At 35.2% G+C, this 17,110-nt stretch overlaps 2 protein-coding genes across 4 annotated transcripts in view; both read left to right on the top strand.

The window, feature by feature from the left end:
- Positions 1-4,583, top strand: part of LOC110104586 — a 6,953-nt gene extending 2,370 nt beyond the window's left edge. Inside the window, exon 4 of the mRNA XM_020833780.1 lies at positions 4,495-4,583. Within this exon, the coding sequence (XP_020689439.1) occupies positions 4,495-4,583 (89 nt within the window). The remainder of the gene's footprint in view (positions 1-4,494) is intronic.
- A 5,230-nt stretch (positions 4,584-9,813) lies between these two features.
- Positions 9,814-16,513, top strand: LOC110103058. Of its 3 annotated transcripts, XM_020831709.2 has the most exons (6): positions 9,814-10,135; positions 12,855-13,262; positions 13,335-13,506; positions 13,587-13,786; positions 13,877-14,121; positions 14,988-16,513. In XM_020831709.2, exons 1-6 carry the CDS (start codon positions 9,831-9,833, stop codon positions 16,370-16,372), a joined length of 2,715 nt encoding a protein of 904 aa, XP_020687368.2. In that variant the 5' UTR covers positions 9,814-9,830; the 3' UTR covers positions 16,373-16,513. The 3 variants fall into 3 exon arrangements, with proteins under 3 accessions (XP_020687368.2, XP_020687301.2, XP_028553292.1); XM_020831642.2 differs by having other exon boundaries at positions 9,817-10,135; positions 12,855-13,506; XM_028697459.1 differs by having other exon boundaries at positions 9,818-10,109; positions 12,855-13,506.
- The last annotated feature ends 597 nt before the right edge of the window (positions 16,514-17,110 follow it).

Genomic DNA, 17,110 nt, shown 5'->3' with positions numbered 1-17,110 from the left:
TATTGATTATATATTTAATAATATATATTTTAAGTTATATTAATTAAGATAATTGTATTAATATTTAATTATTAATTATGCAATTAAGTTAAATTATTTAATTAATTTATTTAATTATTAATAATTTTAATTAATTTATTTAATTTATGCACTAAATTACAATTAATTATTTAATTAATTTACTTAAGTATTAATAATTTAAATTATATTAATTATGTTAATCAATAATAACTTACAGGCGATAGGGTTTGCCTTTCATCTTCTCTTTTCGTCATTGCTGTTCGGCTCCGTTGCTTTCGCAGGAGGTGTAGAGATTGCAGGCGTCGCTTCTTCGGCTCCCTGTTCGACTTCGCTCCTGCGACGACTTCAACCCGGATCGGAAGTTACGGCATTTTGATCGGAAGCAAGAACGGGAGCTCGCTGGCTGTGAAGGTAACTTTCTTCCTTTCGCGCGCTTCTTCGGATAAATCCCGCTCGGATTTACTAAATCCGGCTACCCCTCGGATTTACTAAATCCCGGATTTAAGCTGTAAATCCGGGATTTACTGAATCCCGGGATTTAACGCGCGTACAAAAACTGTTTGGCTGGATTTAGCGTAAATCCGACTTAAATCCCGCTGTAAATCCGATACCAAACAGCCCCTAAATAGCGATTCATTACTGTTCGCCTGTTCCCCTACTCGCTCGACGACTGAGGCAGCGGCTGTTCCCCTACTCGCTCGACGACCGAAGCATCCCATCCGCGGCGAACTCCTCCGACCATCCCAGCCGCCGGCTTACCGTGAGATTTAAATTTGTTTTTTTTTTAACATTTTTTTTCTCTCTTTGAATTAGTTGGATGACTTCCTTTCTTAATAACAACAGCACGATCATCCTAGCCGCCGGCGAACTCCTCCGACCATCCTAGTCGCCGGCTTACCGTGAGATTTAACTTTGTTTTTTAGTGATCTTCCTTGTGACAAAAAAAAAAGCATTTGATTTTAGCTTTAAATTTGGACCTACATTCGATTTTTTTTTCTTTTTGGATCTTCCTACATTCAAATCTAAATGCTTCTTCGAATTTTTTTCCTATTTTAGTTTCTATTTCATTGGATTTCCATGTTATCTAATGATAGTTTTCTAAACACATTTTATAGTTTAACAAAATGTCCATGTGATTTAGCCATTAAATTAAGTATAATTAGAGCATACAACAACAACAACAACATCAAGCCTTTATCCCACTACGTGGGGTCGGCTACATGAATCCTTTTTCTCCATTGTGTCCTATTAAAAGCCAAATTCTCGTTTAAATCTAATAAAGAAAGGTCATTCCTAATATTTTCTAACCAAGTCTTTTTAGGTCTACCCCTACCTTTCTTAACACAAGTCAAATCTAATACCTCTACTCTCCTAACTGGGTCGTCGGAAGGCCGCCTTTTTATGTGACCAAACCATCTAAGGCGACTCTCTCTAATCTTATCTTCTACTGGAGCTACTCCAACCTTTTCACGTATATGCTCATTTCGTATCCTATCTCTAAGGGTAAAGCCACTCATCCATCTAAGCATCCTCATCTCTGCCACACTTAACTTAGTATTATGCTTCTCTTTTAATGGCCAACATTCGGCACCATAAAGCATTGCAGGCCTCACTACCATCTTATAGAATTTTCCCTTAAGTTTGAGGGGTACATTTCTATCACATAACAAGCCCGATGCATTCCGCCACTTCAACCATCCAACTTGAATTCTGCTGATAATATCCCCATCTATTTCACCATCACTCTGAGCATAATTAGAGCATAATTCTCATAATTCATCTTAATCCCAAGGTTTTCTAAATCTATGACAATTTTATTGAAATTAGTTATCTCTTCCCTTCAAACATCATAAGCCCAAATAGTTTACCCTTGTTGTGTATCCGATTTTGCAATTTTTTAGTCTTTTACATTTGCTCTAGCTTTAACCAAATTCCTGTAGACTATGAACCTCAATAGTGATCTAGTTGTTAAACTGTAACACAAATATACTATATTCCAACTCTATCATTTTGGCATGTCTACAGTCAAAGAACTCAACAAATTTCTTTCTCAATAAAAACTTTTGCTTCTTTCATGAACAAGAGATTTGACAAAAACTACACAATCCAGAATAACAATCTTTCCATTAAATAAAATTAAACTTTCTCCCTTTCAAAGATTATGCTCCTTTTACACAAGAACAATACCACTTGCTAATAAACTAATTTCATAGACTTGTAAAAAAAAAAAACATAAAACAATAAAATAGTAGGTCAAAAACTTTTTTAAAAAATCATGAAGGAAATAAGAATACATACTTGAGTTTGCCTCATGTAGGGCACTTCGAATACAAACTTCAACTTTCACCCAAAGAAAACATTATTTTTGTTGTAGGACTACTTGAATTGTTCAATGTAGATGATGCACCCATGTTTAGAAGTCATTTTTTTATGTGCTTGGAAGTCAATTTGCAATCAACAATATTTTTTATGTGCTTGGAAGTCAATTTTCAATCTTTAAATTCATAATGATAATAGCATGAGAATTGAAAATCTAATTTACATCTAAAAATTAATTCTCATTTTTTTGAAATGCAAGTAAGAGAATCAAAGAACTAATATAAATCTAATTTACATCTAAAAACTAGTTCTCATATTTTTAAATGCAAGTAATAAAATTAAAGAATTAATATACATCCAAATATACATTTAAAATAAGCAGCACTATGGTCATAATTGAAGGCGTCTATCAAAAAAACTACTACAACTACCAAAACTCTCAGAAAAATTGTGAAAACTATGAAAGAGGAAAAATATAACTGCCAGCGGCCAAAAGAAAGCCTCCTCTAAGCCAAGACTCGGATATATTTAAGATAAGCTTTAGAAACTTTCAGAAACAAGGAAGGGGTGATTCCCCTATTTGCCAAAATGGTCGTCCAAGAGTAAATGGTCTGGAATTAGGGGATTATCGTTATTGTCCAATGACAAATATAAATCTCATCAGACCACAAAAAAAAAAATTCAGTAGCATCAACATATGTCAGCCCACAAGTAACCAGCAGAGAAATAATCTAAACATTAGGCCACATATCAGAAGAAAAACCACGCCAGAAATAGGAAGCTCTGAGAAATGCATCATAGACAGCATAAAAAGGAAAGAAACATAACCACTAATAACCAATATAGAAGCATCCGAAATAAACAAGAAACCATCAACCAGAGATAACATAACTGGTAAAGAAAATTGCACCAATAAGTAAAATATCAGAGATTAATAACATCTTTGATATGCTGTCATTTTTTCCACCTTGAGATGAAGCTCCTTTTTAATAATGATGGAAACCATGTCAATGCTCGAAGATTTTGTAATAAGTACTCAAATTTTGTTAAGCTCCTTTTTAATAAAAAGGAAAGAGCCAAATTTTTGCTCTCAAGCGTCACTTTGTTGATTTGAGAAATTAACATAGAAAGAAAATGGAAGGAAAAGAACTAAAGAAAGAAGAGGAGGAATTAAAACTAGTAAAAGAAAGGAGAAAATAAAAAGGGGAAGAAATTACTTGGAGTTGACTCACCGCTTTAGTCGCGTGAGAGAGGGCCGGACCTAAGAGGGGCCTTTGCGCGGCTCTGTCTCTGCTCAGATGGGTGGACGACAAAGGAATTAGTGCGCACGGGCTTCGACTTGTCACCTGTTCGATCGAGTGAGGAAGAAGAGAGACAGACGGGCTAGGGTTTTTTAGCGTTATAACATGTATTATGTAATAAGCTTTTTAATATTCTAAAAATAATTATATATGAGGCGCCATGGCGCGCGCTATTTTGCGCCATTGACAGCTATGGGTAAACCCTAACATGAATGATTATTATTCTATTAGGGAATGGAGATTGCCATAAGATTACTATATTAAGTTGCTTAGTTTGAGCCTTGTGATTGGTGATTTAAGCATGAATAAATGTAGGATAAGATATTGTGAGAGTTCTTATTGTTATTAACTTTAAGCTATGATGTACTGACACTTCATAATAATGAGGCATGCCGTAGTATCTAATACATGCACTTGCTCGACATGGGTCACACCACCATATATGAGTCTAATTTAAAGAAATAAAAATTTAACAAACACACATATCTAATACCTTTGTCATGAATAATTAATTTTAATTTTAAAAATATATTGCCTAAATAACTTCAGCTAAGTCATCTCTCTTTTATTTTAACCATATTTTTTAAGACCAGATCAGTTGGCTAGTTCAGTTTCATTATAGACCCGGGCTCGCAAAGAACTAGTCAGAAACTGTTTGGCCCGGTGGTCGGACTGTGGAACGGGCGCCAGTTATAAAAAAGCGTTAGGTTCAATTAAATTAATTCATTTTTTTGAGTAAATGATCTCTTTGTAGTTGTAACTTTCAAGATGAATTCTAAATTTCTAATGTATGTAATAAACAATTGAACAGAATCATTTATTCAAAATTGGCACTAGTTTGCTTGTTTAGTAGTCGAACTGCCGGTTCGAGGGGGCGATATCTGGCGTCGTGCGAATCCGGTTATGTGGAAAGATCAAACTAGCCGACTGGCTGATTCCTAGTTGAACCGGCTGATCCGATCCGGTTTTTAAAATTATGACTACTACCATGAAACAACTTCATTTGATTGTATGTTGGCATCATTGTATTCGTATAATGTTTTTGGCATGCTTCTCATGTTTGTATATAGTTTTGTAAACAAGTTTTTGAAAGATTGAGCCTATTGATCATGTTATAAACATAAATCTTCCATATTATTGCATTCTTGATAGCTACTAAATGGAAATACTAAGTATTAGATGATGCAGTGATGCTCCTTGTGATTTTACCTTTACCAATATATGTGGCTAGTATGTTATTATTTTCACTGATGAGCATGGGCCAATGGGTCCATTCATGTGTCAAGGCTGGCAAGACATCAATGAAACTAATGGTTTCAACTATGAGGTGATGACCTCATCCATTGTTGGCTTCGCCTATACATTCCTAATGATTTTTCTTATATTGGTTTATTATGATATTATTATATTGATACATCCTTACAATATTTCATTTGAATTAATTATGACAGTGTATTGATAGTAATTTCATGACACTACTATTGATGATTCATTCTTAGTTTTTTTTTCTTTTTACATAGTGAATGCATCTCTTATAACTCATGTCATATATGTGTTGTGTGGTAGTTCATTCTATCATTGGTCCCATATAAATGATATGCCTCGTTATTGTTCCCATTTTTATTAAAATAATTTTGATCTTCCAAAGCTTCGCACTTCCGTAATTTTGTTGGTCAATTGTTAATTGTATATCGTGCAACAATTAGGTTTATTAGATTTCACTATTAGCAAATAATTAATGTGTATCTATGGAATTTTTTTTTTGCCGTGAAGAATTGTTATAATAAGGCATCTAGTTACTTATGTTGGATATTACTATGTGGTTATCAAGCTTTTAGATGCCCTTATAATCAGTGTATTGAATACATGTGGTTGTTAAGTGGGAAATATCTCCATCTACTTGTTAAACTATCAAAATATGTACACTCAGTTAGGCAATGCAATATTGATGTCCAAAAGAAAGAGATACTTGGCTTTTAAGATTGATATCACTTTTCCTTTAGTTATGAGCTTCAATCGTGACTAAATAAACATCTCAAAAGCCCCTTGAGAAGTTCGTGTCTATCAACAATGGCACGATAGTTTGTTAGATTTCAATTCCTATTGCAGTGGAGCTAACATAAATCTTCAAGTGTTCTTTGTTCTTTTTAGGGCACACATCCAATCCTAATGTGACGATGCTCATGCACAATCAAAGAGGTGAATCGGGTGTCTTAAAGTGATGTAGGCAAGCTACCCGTCCCTTTGGTCTTACTGTAGTTTTTTCTTGCTCATTAAAAGTTGTGTTGATGCTTCAGTCCCCCCCCCCTCCCCCCTCTTTTGATGCTTTGATTTCCACCGTGGCGGTTGTCCCTTCGGTACCCCGTGTAGTTTTTTTCCTTCCTCATGTTCATCTATGTTTAAGGAAGACAAGTTTGTTTTAATTTGCAATCTTAAATAGCTTTTTTTGTTTCATCAAGTTTGTATCAAAGCTTTGGTTTTTTGTGGATCTTCCTTTCTTTTTATTTAGAAAAAAAGTTAAAAATATGGACATTCATCGACAAGCCGAAGTTTCAAATCATGATTTAAAGGAGTCTCAAGAGGAATTTGATCTTGCGGATTTTAAAAGTCAGCATTCTATGTTAACTATTACAGAAGTGAAAATTCCAACAACCAAATGGATTTCGCCACAAGGATTATTAATCCACTTCAGAACGAACTTTACAAAGTACAAGAGAAAATGTATTTATGTGCTGAACGATATAAAAATAGGAAGTGTCTACTTCAAGCCAAGTTTAAACAAGAAAAAAAGATGATCAAAAGGAAGTATGATGCTTTATGTCAGGAATTAGATATGGTTCAATCAGCATATAATGGAGGTTCTGAAATTATCTCATCAGGGGATGAGATTTCTCCACATGGGGAGATTTGATATAGGCAAGCTAGCTGTCCCTTCGATCTTGCTGTAGTTTTTTCCCTGCTCATTAAAAGTTGTGTTGATGCTTCGGTCCGCCCCCTCCCCTTGGTGCTTCGATTTCCCACGTGGAGATTTGATTTATAAACAAGGTTGTTTTTGCTGCAGTTTTAGGGTGTGTGACTAATTTTTGGAATATAACCTGCTGGTTTTATTTTAGCTTGCGAGCTAGCCTCATTTCCCCTCTATTAATTCGTTTCGATTTTCTACCTCTTTTTCTCTATTCACAGTTCCCGCCCCATCTATATATTTCTCATAATTTATATATGTTGTAAGGTATTGTGTTCTAAGGTTGTGTTATTTTTTTTAAGTTGAAACTTGAAAGTGTTGTTGTGTCTTGTTAGTTGTAAGCGTTGTTGTGTTATGTGCTCATGTTCATCTATGTTTAAGGAAGACAAGTTTGTTTTAATTTGCAATCTTAAAATAGTTTTTTTGGTTGAATCATAAACAAATCAAAATTTAACCTTAGTGGAACACTGGAACCCAAAATCAATTGACCTTGAGAGAGAACTTAAAAAAAATGTATAGTTAAAGGCTGTTAGTAACTTATTTGCAACTAAACACAAATGAAATAAAATTTAAACTAAGTCGACATAAACAAATATTTATTGGTTTGACTTCTTAATTTATGATCGATTCACTACTGAAGCTCCTTTTTGCAAATTTTCTATTAGACCTTTGTATCTTTTCTGGTGGCGCTCAAGTAGCCTCCCTTTTGGATCAAGGATTATTCCACAATTCTTTTCTCAGGAAGGATTAAACCCACAATTTTCTTCCCTTTCTTGGACAAGGAAGCACTATATTCTTTTTTCAGGTTTAGTGATGAACCACTTTACAATAATGCTTTTGCGGAGAATGTGCTAGAAGAATTATCAAAAGAAAATAACTCTTTAAATTGAAAGGTTTTAACACTCAAAATATACATCCGATAAAACCAATCAAAACCATTTTCAGTTGAATATTAAGATGCAAGGAAAAAAGAGAAACCTTATTTTACTCCTAAGAAGTGACCTCCTTAAGCCCTGGACCACTGAAAATTTACAGGAATCTTAAGGAAAGCAGGGAGTGATTGCAAGAATAAGCTTAAGATTGCTTGAGAGCAAAATATAAAGCAGGCTTGAGTTGGCCTATTCTTTATGGAACTGAGGATGTGGAGAAGGTTGGCCAAAGGAGGGAAAATATCTCTTTTAATCCCCTAGAATAATTCTAATTTCATCAGTTAACCAATAGGAATGATCATAATTATTGGATAGGAATCCCATTGTTCAAGGTTGTAAACTAAACCATTGAAAGGTTCGCAATTGTAACCTTTCATCTTGTAAACATATATTAACTGGATTTTCAGTTTGCCTCAGTAAGAAGGCGTTTAGGAAGTGTTATTTCCACTTCCCTCTTAAAAAATACTTGAGGGGTTTAATTATGCCATAATTACCTGGAACTCGAAGGGATATGAAGTTTCATTTTTCTCTTGAGTAATCAAGTATCTTAGAAGTGACTTCTCCAACTCTTTTAAAAATGCGAATTGCTAGGTCCTCCCAACCATCTTGAAAAAACATGTTCAATGGTCTTGAGCTATCATTCCCAACTCAGCATATCTTTCATCTTATTTTTAAGTAACATTTTAGGTAGTCTTATTATTATCTTTTTTAAATTGTTAAATCCTTTAAAAATTGGCTTGCATTAAAATTTCATCACCGCAAATTTTTTTAATTAGAATTTTTTATTAGAAGTTATCTAAGAAGTAGAAATCATGTGAAAGCTCATCAATCAATTTTGAGGTGCCTTATGAAATTGAATTGAACATAACCTCATAAAATTCCTAGTCTAAAAAAGATCCTTGTATTTTGAATAGCTTACGTAGTTTTTTTCTTTTTTGGCGGATCTCTTCCAAACAAGATTGTTTTTGTCCAGTTGTCACTTGTGAAGATTGAGCATACCTAACCCAATTGCTGTCTTCTCCAACTATCATTCCCTATTTTGCTTCCGTTCTCTACTCCCATTCTCCTTGCCACTGCGGCCATAGTCAACCCCTGCCCTTCCTTTACTCTTCACCATCCCTTGATGCGTTGTCCCATTCTCCTCCCCCTCCCTCTCTTTTGTAGTGAGCCATCCTTTTTGTTCTCTTTCACATACACAACACTTAGACATACACATCTTAAGTTAAGTGCTTGAGGAGGGGTAGAGTGGTCTAGATGTGGGGTAGGGAGTGGATATCTTCTTAGAGAGTGGAGGCAACATGATTCTCTCACTCTCCCTAGTTGCCTCTCTCTCTCTCTCTCTCTCTTCCTCATCTTTAGATTGTTTTAGCTCCTTCCGATTGAGGCAAATTGGGTGGGTATCATGATGGTCAACTAGTCCCAACCCAAGTTGAGATAGCTTATCGCTCAAAACCTCGAAACCCTTCCATTTTTCTGCCTCATGAATTAACCCTTATTTTTTTTCCTCCCCTCAACCTCTTTAATTGCAAAGAAAGTTCAGAACTTCTTGGTAAAGAGGATAAAGAAGGTTGGCGGTTAGGAAAGTAGAGATGGAAGGTTGAGGACATTTGGTAAGTGGTAGCTGAGTAACTCTTTCTTTTCTTATCATTTATCTTCTTTACGTGGTGGAGGCTTCTTCAAATTGGACTCGAAAAAGGCTTCTTTGCTTTGGACTTCGGAGAATGGAGAGCCATACACTGATTCCCATGTGAAGAGTATATTAATTCGGTAGGGTTGTTACTTACTGCTTGCTTCATTTAATTATTTTTCTGTGGACTGAATTAATTTGGTTGAATCAGGTTTTGTGCTTGAAAGTAAATTCTGATACTTCTGTTTTCTGGCTCCTGATTTTAGCTAATATTTAGGTTTATTCTGCCGTTGTGGTTTATTTGAAGGACTTTTTTATAAGGAAATTTTTTGTTCAGATTAGACTTGGGGTTCAAAATTTTCAACGGTCTGATTATGTGAAAATATTCGCAATCATTGGAAAATATCATAATCTTCATGCTCGCTCAGAAGAAAATATGATATATTTAACAATTTTTTGTTTCGCATACAATTATAGGTTGTCTGAATCTTTTCTTCATTGAAATGTTTACATTGATGTGATACTCAGAGTTTGTGTAATTCTCTCTAAAATTATTGTTGTAAACAAGCGAGGGACTTAATTTATTTGTTTCTCTCTTCTTCAAATATTTCTGCTTCTTTTTTCTATTTCTAACGGTTTTATTTTTCATGAACCAAAGATAAAACCTTGGGATGATACATGGATCATTGTCTATTGAAATGCAGATGGCTAGATGGGATGAAATTTTGAGTCTTCCGGTGCAGAGTCCACCAAACATAGAATTCTCTGCTGCTGACATTGTGTGGTCCAGAGTGGAAGGCTGGCGTGAGACCATGGACAAACTGGCACTAATCCCATTCTCCAGAGTGAATGATTTTGTCAGAGGTGAATCAAACAACAAGGATTGTCCTACCAGATTTCATGTTGAAGCGAGGAGAAGACGGTCACCAGAGATGGCCAACAAACTAAAGGTTGATGGAATTCTCGAGTATATTCTGTAAGGGTCTTACAAAAAAAATTTCTGCTTGGTTGCTTGAACTACTTGGAATTAATATGAGTGCAGTTGTTTGTCTCTATATAATGTTTTTGGACCAGTACAATAGCGGTTGGGCTAATTTTTGACCTAATTGCACTAATGATAACTATACATTTAAGGTGGATTGTGTCCTTAGTTTATGTTGTCAACTATAACCTTTTTTTTTCAGTAGTTTTTAAGGAGCGGTTATTTTTAATGGATACAACGAGAAGTGTGCATGGGCTGCTATCCTGAATGAAAAAATTAGAGGGTCGTATTAGGTAGTCAACAATCAGCATAAAACTTGTCGAATAATCATGACATGAGTTGTTTAATATATCGTGTTGATGCTTTGACCTTGAAAGTGACGTGTTGTATGGCTTGAATACTGCCAGAGGTATACAAGGGCTGCTGCATTGGTGCTCGGGTGTAGTGTTAAATAGGCAAGTGTTCCCACATCATGGATTGATGTGGGCAAAGAAACGAGTCCATGAAACTAGAATTAGGATATAATCTTGGAATGTAGGTTCCCTTATAAGTAAATTAATGGAATGAATTGATATTATGATTCATATGAAGATAAATATTCTATGCATTTAGGAAACTAAATAGATTGGAGAGAAGGTTAATGTGATTGATAGTTTATGATTTAAACTTTAGTATTCTGGTAAGAGTCGTAATAGAAATGGTATAGGTGTGATCATACTATCATAGATAAGAGTTTGAAGGATAATATTGTGAAAATTGATAGAATTGAATATATAATTATAGCTTTGATGATTATTGTTGATGCTAAGATTATTAATATTATAAGTGTCTGCTCCTCAATTAGATTTGGATGTGTTCAAAATTAAAATTTTGGAATGATTTAAAAAAAATTAATATAAAATATACATCTTGAAGAAAAAAGTTTTTATTGAAAGAGATTTAAATGGACATGTTGGTAGAGGGATAGAAGATTTTAAAATTATTAATGATGGTTATGAGTTTGGAGCGACTAATGAAGGTGGTATGACTATATTAGATTTTGCTATAGCTTATGATTTTATAATTGTTAATAGTTAATACTTTATTTAAAAAAGTGATGTGCATCTCATCACTTATAAAAATGGATATAGTAAAACTCAGACTGATTATTTTCTTATAAAAAATAGATTGTTTAGATTACAAAGATTATAAAGTTATTCCGAGTGATATTTTATCCAACATCATTTATTAGTTTTAGACTTTAAGATAAATGGGCAAAATTTGAAAAACAAAATAAATTGTTGTTCTAGGATTAGATTGGGGCATTTAAAGAACTCTAATAAAAATATTTTTGGGAATATGATTCGAGATCTTATGATTTTGTTTGTGTATGAGGTAGCTAATATTATGTAGGAAAAATAGCTAGTAATATTAAGAATGTTGCAAAGGATGTACTTAGAGTATCAAAAGGAAAAGCTCATAATAGTAAAAATAGTTGGTGGTGGAATCAAAATGTGCAAAAAAGTTAAAAAAATAAAAATAAAAAACTTTGTTATACAAATTGGTTTAGATGTAAAAAATCTAAAAATTGGGAAAGATATAAAGGGACCCGTAAGGAGTTTAAGAAAGCATTCTTTGATGCAAACATTATTTTCTTTTAATGATTTATATAATAGATTAAATACTAAAGAATGCGAAACATATATATATAAGTTAGCCAAACAAAGAAATAGAAGTAATAAGAATTTAGTTCAAGTGAAGTGTATTAAAAATGAAAATAAAAAATATATATATTTTTAGAAGAGGATATTCAACAAAGGTGGATAAGATATTTTGCTAAGCTTTTAAATGAAGATTGTGAAAAATCGATTGACTTTAGTGATCTTAGCAATCTATAAGAAAATAGAGATTTTTATTTTTATCGGCGTATTAGTAAAACTAAAGTTAGCGAGGCTTTGAAGAAAATAAAATGTAGAAAAATTATTGGACTTGATGATATTCCAATAGAGGTGTGTAAATGCTTAGGCAATGAATGAATGCCTTGGCTTACTAAACTTTTTAATTTGAAGACAAAAGATATCATATGAGTGGAGAATGAGTGCGTTGATTCATATTTATAAGAATAAAGGTGATGCACAAGATTGTGTGAATTATAAAACAATTAAATTGATGTGTCATAGTTTAAAACTATGGAGAGAGCTATGGAGCATAGATTACGTCGTGATACTAATATTTCTCAAAATCAATTTGGATTCATGTTGGTCAGGTCTACTATGGAACTTATACATTTATTAAGAGGTTTGATAGAGAAATATAGAGAAAATAAGGATGATATACATATGATTTTTATTGTGATAATATTCCAAGATAAGTGCTATTGAGAGTTCTAGAAAAGAAAAGAGTTAATAATTCTTGTACAAGCCATTAAGGATATATGTATGCAGGAGCTGTCACTTGTGTTCAAAGACAAGGTGGTTTGAGCAAGTATTTTCCTATTGTAGTTGGGTTACATCAAGGATCAACCTTAAGCCCATATCTTTTTGCTTAGTCATGGATGTTCTTAGATTAGATTTAAATGAGAAATTGACTATTAAAATGACACAATGGATAAAAAGGATTCATGTAGCCAACCCCATATAGTGGGATAAAAGCTTGATGTTGTTGTTGTTGTTGGTTTTTTTTTAATGGATAGAGTTTTTTCTTCTCTTTTTGTGATTGGGTTGGTTGGATGCAGGTATTGGTGTTCTTTTGGACCAGATGATCACAGGAAGGGAGGTGTTGTTCGCCCCAGCAGGACCTATTGCACAAAGAGAAAGACTCCTGCTGGTAGGCCAAACACAAAAAGGGGTTGTGTATGCCATTTCATTGTGAAGCGTCTAATAGCTGAACCGTCTGTTGCACTTGTCATATACAATCAAGATAAGCATGTAGACAAGAAAGGGCTACCTTGCCATGGACTCCAGGATACAAAATCTGTGGGAACCTCTGCAATGTTTGCACCATGTATCTCAGATGAGCTCCGTCTTCAAATTATGTCCTTATTGTATGTTGGGGTCCCCGTAGAAACTATCATGCAGAGGCATACTGAAGCAGTAGAGAAGCAGGGAGGGCCAAGCAATAGGGATGATCTTCTCACTCACAGGTACGTACGCAGGCTAGAAAGGAAGATTAGGCGTTCCACATATGAATTAGACCCTAATGATGGTATTAGTAGTAATATGTGGGTTGAAATGCACCGGGATCATGTGTTCTTTTATGAGGACTTCTCTGATTCTGAACCTTTTGTTTTGGGGATTCAAACGGATTGGCAGCTCCAACAAATGATTCAGTTTGGTAACCGCAGTGTTATAGCCTCTGATTCAAGGTTTGGCACAAATAAGCTAAAGGTTTGTTGAGGTTGTATGCTTGCTGCTGTGTCATTGTTGTCTTTTTGTTGATATATAATCATCTCTGTACTATTTTGCAGTATTCCGTTTATAGTCTCCTGGTCTTCGACTCAAAAAGGAATGCAATCCCTGTAGCATGGATTATAACAGCAAGATTTTCCAGCGGCGAGATACACCGATGGATGCGATCTCTTTATGACAGGATTCGTTCAAAAGATCCAACATGGAAATTGGGTGGTTTCATTGTTGATGATCCTTTAGCTGATGTGAATGTCATTAGGTTGACTTTTTGTGAATCTTTTATTCTTTTATATGTTTAGTGTTTGCAGCAATTATGCTCGAAACGCCAACTTTATTTTATATCATGTAGGGAGGTCTTTCAGTGTTCTATTTTGATAAGTTTCTGGCGTGTACGCCATTCCTGGCATAAAAATTTGATGAAAAAGTGCTCAGACATAGGAATGCAAGTGGAGCTGTCAACGCGACTTGGAGAAATTGTTTCAAACATTTGCAGGGATCGGGCTTCCCTGGATTCAGTTCATGATTTTATAGAAGACTTTGTTGATTGCTTGGATTTTTTGGATTATTTTAAGGGAGTTTGGTTTCCAAAATTAGGTAATTTCTCGTCTATCTCAACCTTTGCTATCCTGTACTCTCTCTCTCTGACAACTATTGATCTATGCGATACAATATTGCATTGGACTTGGATCCTCTTCAATACCATGGTAATTAGTTATACTGTTCATTTTGGGCGGTGGTGGGATCAATTCTTCCATCTTTCCAAGGCCAGTATGTATTTTTTGAATCCATCCTAGGGGTGCAACCGAGTCAAGCCGGCTCGTGAGCCAGCTTGGGCTCGACTCATTAACGGGCTCGACGAGTCAAGCTCGAACACAATTTTGAGGTCGAAGGCTTAACGAGTCTGAGTTCGAACACTACGCTGCTTGACTCGAGAGCTTGTCGAGTAGCTCGCGTAAGAGAAGATGATGCAGGCGAGAGCGGGATTCGGGAATTAGATTTCGTAGGCAGGAGGGAACGGGATTCGCAGGTGGGAGCAAGATTCAGGAATCAGATTTTGTAGGCGGGATCGGGCTTCGACGGAGCTCGCGACTTGGGAGGACGAACTTGCGGCTTCGACGACGGGAAAACGGTCGGTGTAGCTTGGGACGATGAGCGGGATTCACGGACGATGCATGTCGGGAAGGAGCTCGACGAGCCGCTCTACTCGACTCATTTCGTGAGATGAGTCGAGCTCGAGCTCATCTTTCGAGCTTGACTCGAGCTCGGTATTTGACAGTCAAGCTCGACTCGAACACCCCCTGGCACGAGCTCGACTCGATTCATTTGCACCCCTAATCCATCCTAACGGCCCTAATGGTGGAAATTGGACCTTCCAATTACGACATCAATTATAGTGTCTGTTGTTCATCAACCTCATTTCCCTTTCCTCTTCGTTATTTTTTTTTTTTCTTTTTGTGCAGGAGCGTGGACTAATATCTTGAAGTCACTTCCACTTGCTAGCACAGAGGTTTCTTCTGCCACTGAGTGTTACCATAATCAACTCAAACTTCGATTGTTGAATGAGAAAGATTCAAATATCTACCAACGTGCTGATTGGCTGGTTGATAAATTAGGTACCAAGGTGCATTCTTATTACTGGTTGGATGAATATAGTGGCAAGGATAACTTTGCCAGATACTGGAAAGATGAGTGGAAATGTGGCTTGACCGCTTGGCGTCGGGCTTTGGATATTCTTGATTCCGATGTTGTTTTTGATGGCAACTCTGCTACAGTTGTTCATCCTGCGAATCCTCGACACGTTCATCTTGTCCTGAATCCAGGCTCTGAATTTGCAATATGTGACTGCAACTGGTCAAAGATGGGGAACCTCTGTGAGCATGTGATCAAATCAAGTAAGATTTATCGTCACAACAGATCTAACTCACTCTCAACTAGCATGTTTCAATACAAGAGGACTTTGATGAATCTGCTTAAATGCCCCCCACACAATTCTCTGTTGCGTGATCATGCTATTTCATTAGCTGCATCTGTTCAGGCTCAGTTGAATTCACTGTTCGCCCAGGAATTTTGTGCTTCCCGCACAGGCAAGTCAGTTCCCTTGGAAGAGAGAGTAACAGCTGAACCCACTTCTACTTCCAACAAAGCACCTAATAATGTTAATGATATGTTGAATAAGAATCAAGAAGCTCCTCTTGAGAATTTCAGCATTGCTGGAGCTTCAATTCAGCCTACTGAGAAATCTCCAGCTGGTTTCATGGCTGCTGAGGAACAAATCTCTGCTGGTAAGGCTAGTGAAAGTTTGCCCAGCGAGGGGCCAAGCTTGGATTCTCGTGTGTACCAGCGGCTACATTCAAGAGATACAGTAGATGATAATATTAATGAAGTTGCAATCACTAAGAAAATGAAGAAAACTGATCAAAGCTCCATAGAAAGCTTTCAATCAGTGACAGAATATGGAGTTACAGAAGGACTTGCAGAGGACAAATGCGACAGAAACTTCTCTGATGTTCATGAAAGAAGAACAGATGTGGATGATAGTTGTGCGCCAAGTAAGCCGTCAGCTTCCATTGTAGTCGCAGAAAACCATAGCATTGGTGATGAGAAGACTGAGATTTCTTCAACTGTGGATGATAGTTTTTGTGATGCTAATGGATTAAATGATCCTGCTTATCATGGGAACGGTGTTGCTTATTGTTCAAGAATCATAGAGGAACCATCCTCTGATTTTCGTCAAGCTAGTATTGTGAAGTTTGAAAGTGCGGATGTAAAGGTTTGCATGGACATTGATGTTCTTAGATCTGAAGAAAAGGTCTGTGATAATGGTGATAATGTGGAAGTGTATTAGTCCAAATTTTTTACTTGTATTTTATCTCAGTCATAAAATTTTCACAACTAAAAGCACATATGAATAAGCTAAAGCATAGAGGGATGTTTTTGTTTTTTCGGAACGGGGGTATCTACCATAAGAGATTTAAGCTTCCTTTGAGATGGTTGTTTTATTATTTTATTAAATTAAATAAAAATATCTTGCATGTAAAGAATAAATAGTTATATAAAGTTGTCCGAAATGAAATTTTAAAAATATAGAGGGAGAGAGAAGAGAGAGCTTGGAAATAAGAGAGAATATTATGTGCAGAGTCTTGATGTAGAGAACCATTTGGTTTTGTGATTGTGAACAATAAAAGTGTAGTTACTGTTCATCATTGTGCCTTTATTTTTTACAGTCATAAAATTGAACGATTCTCTTCGTCTGGACTCCGCATGTATCTTAGAGCTCGTAGATTTTGTTTATCGGGCAAGTTGCAAAAAAATTGCCCTTACATTGTAAGCGGCATTTAACATAGTTAAAATTTCAACTTGCCCATAATTTTTTATATTTTATTTTCCTAAATTTCATATTATTTAGATATACAAAGATTTTGAAAAGGCATATGTAATTTTTTATATAACTATTTTAATAAAATATTGCGTTACATTTAATTAAAATATTATGAAAATGATATATAAATAATTTAATTAATATAAAATTAATTTTAAAATGTTATATTCAGGTTAATAATATTTATATAAATATTTTAGTTAT

This window comes from Dendrobium catenatum, unplaced genomic scaffold, assembly GCF_001605985.2.
Source record: "Dendrobium catenatum unplaced genomic scaffold, ASM160598v2 fragScaff_scaffold_938, whole genome shotgun sequence".
In the NCBI taxonomy this organism is placed as follows: domain Eukaryota; kingdom Viridiplantae; phylum Streptophyta; class Magnoliopsida; order Asparagales; family Orchidaceae; genus Dendrobium; species Dendrobium catenatum.
The sequence above is the reverse complement of the archived record's forward strand: the minus strand, read 5'-3'. Positions and strand labels throughout refer to the sequence as shown.

What these genes read in the sequence shown, in the direction of transcription:
- LOC110103058 (XM_020831642.2), top strand. Translation starts at nt 9,831, where the DNA reads ATGATACATGGATCATTGTCTATTGAAATGCAGATGGCTAGATGGGAT. An exon ending in GGAATTCTCGAGTATATTCT is followed by an intron (nt 10,136 to 12,854) that starts GTAAGGGTCTTA and finishes GGTTGGATGCAG; the next exon opens with GTATTGGTGTTCTTTTGGAC. An exon ending in GCTGATGTGAATGTCATTAG is followed by an intron (nt 13,787 to 13,876) that starts GTTGACTTTTTG and finishes TATATCATGTAG; the next exon opens with GGAGGTCTTTCAGTGTTCTA.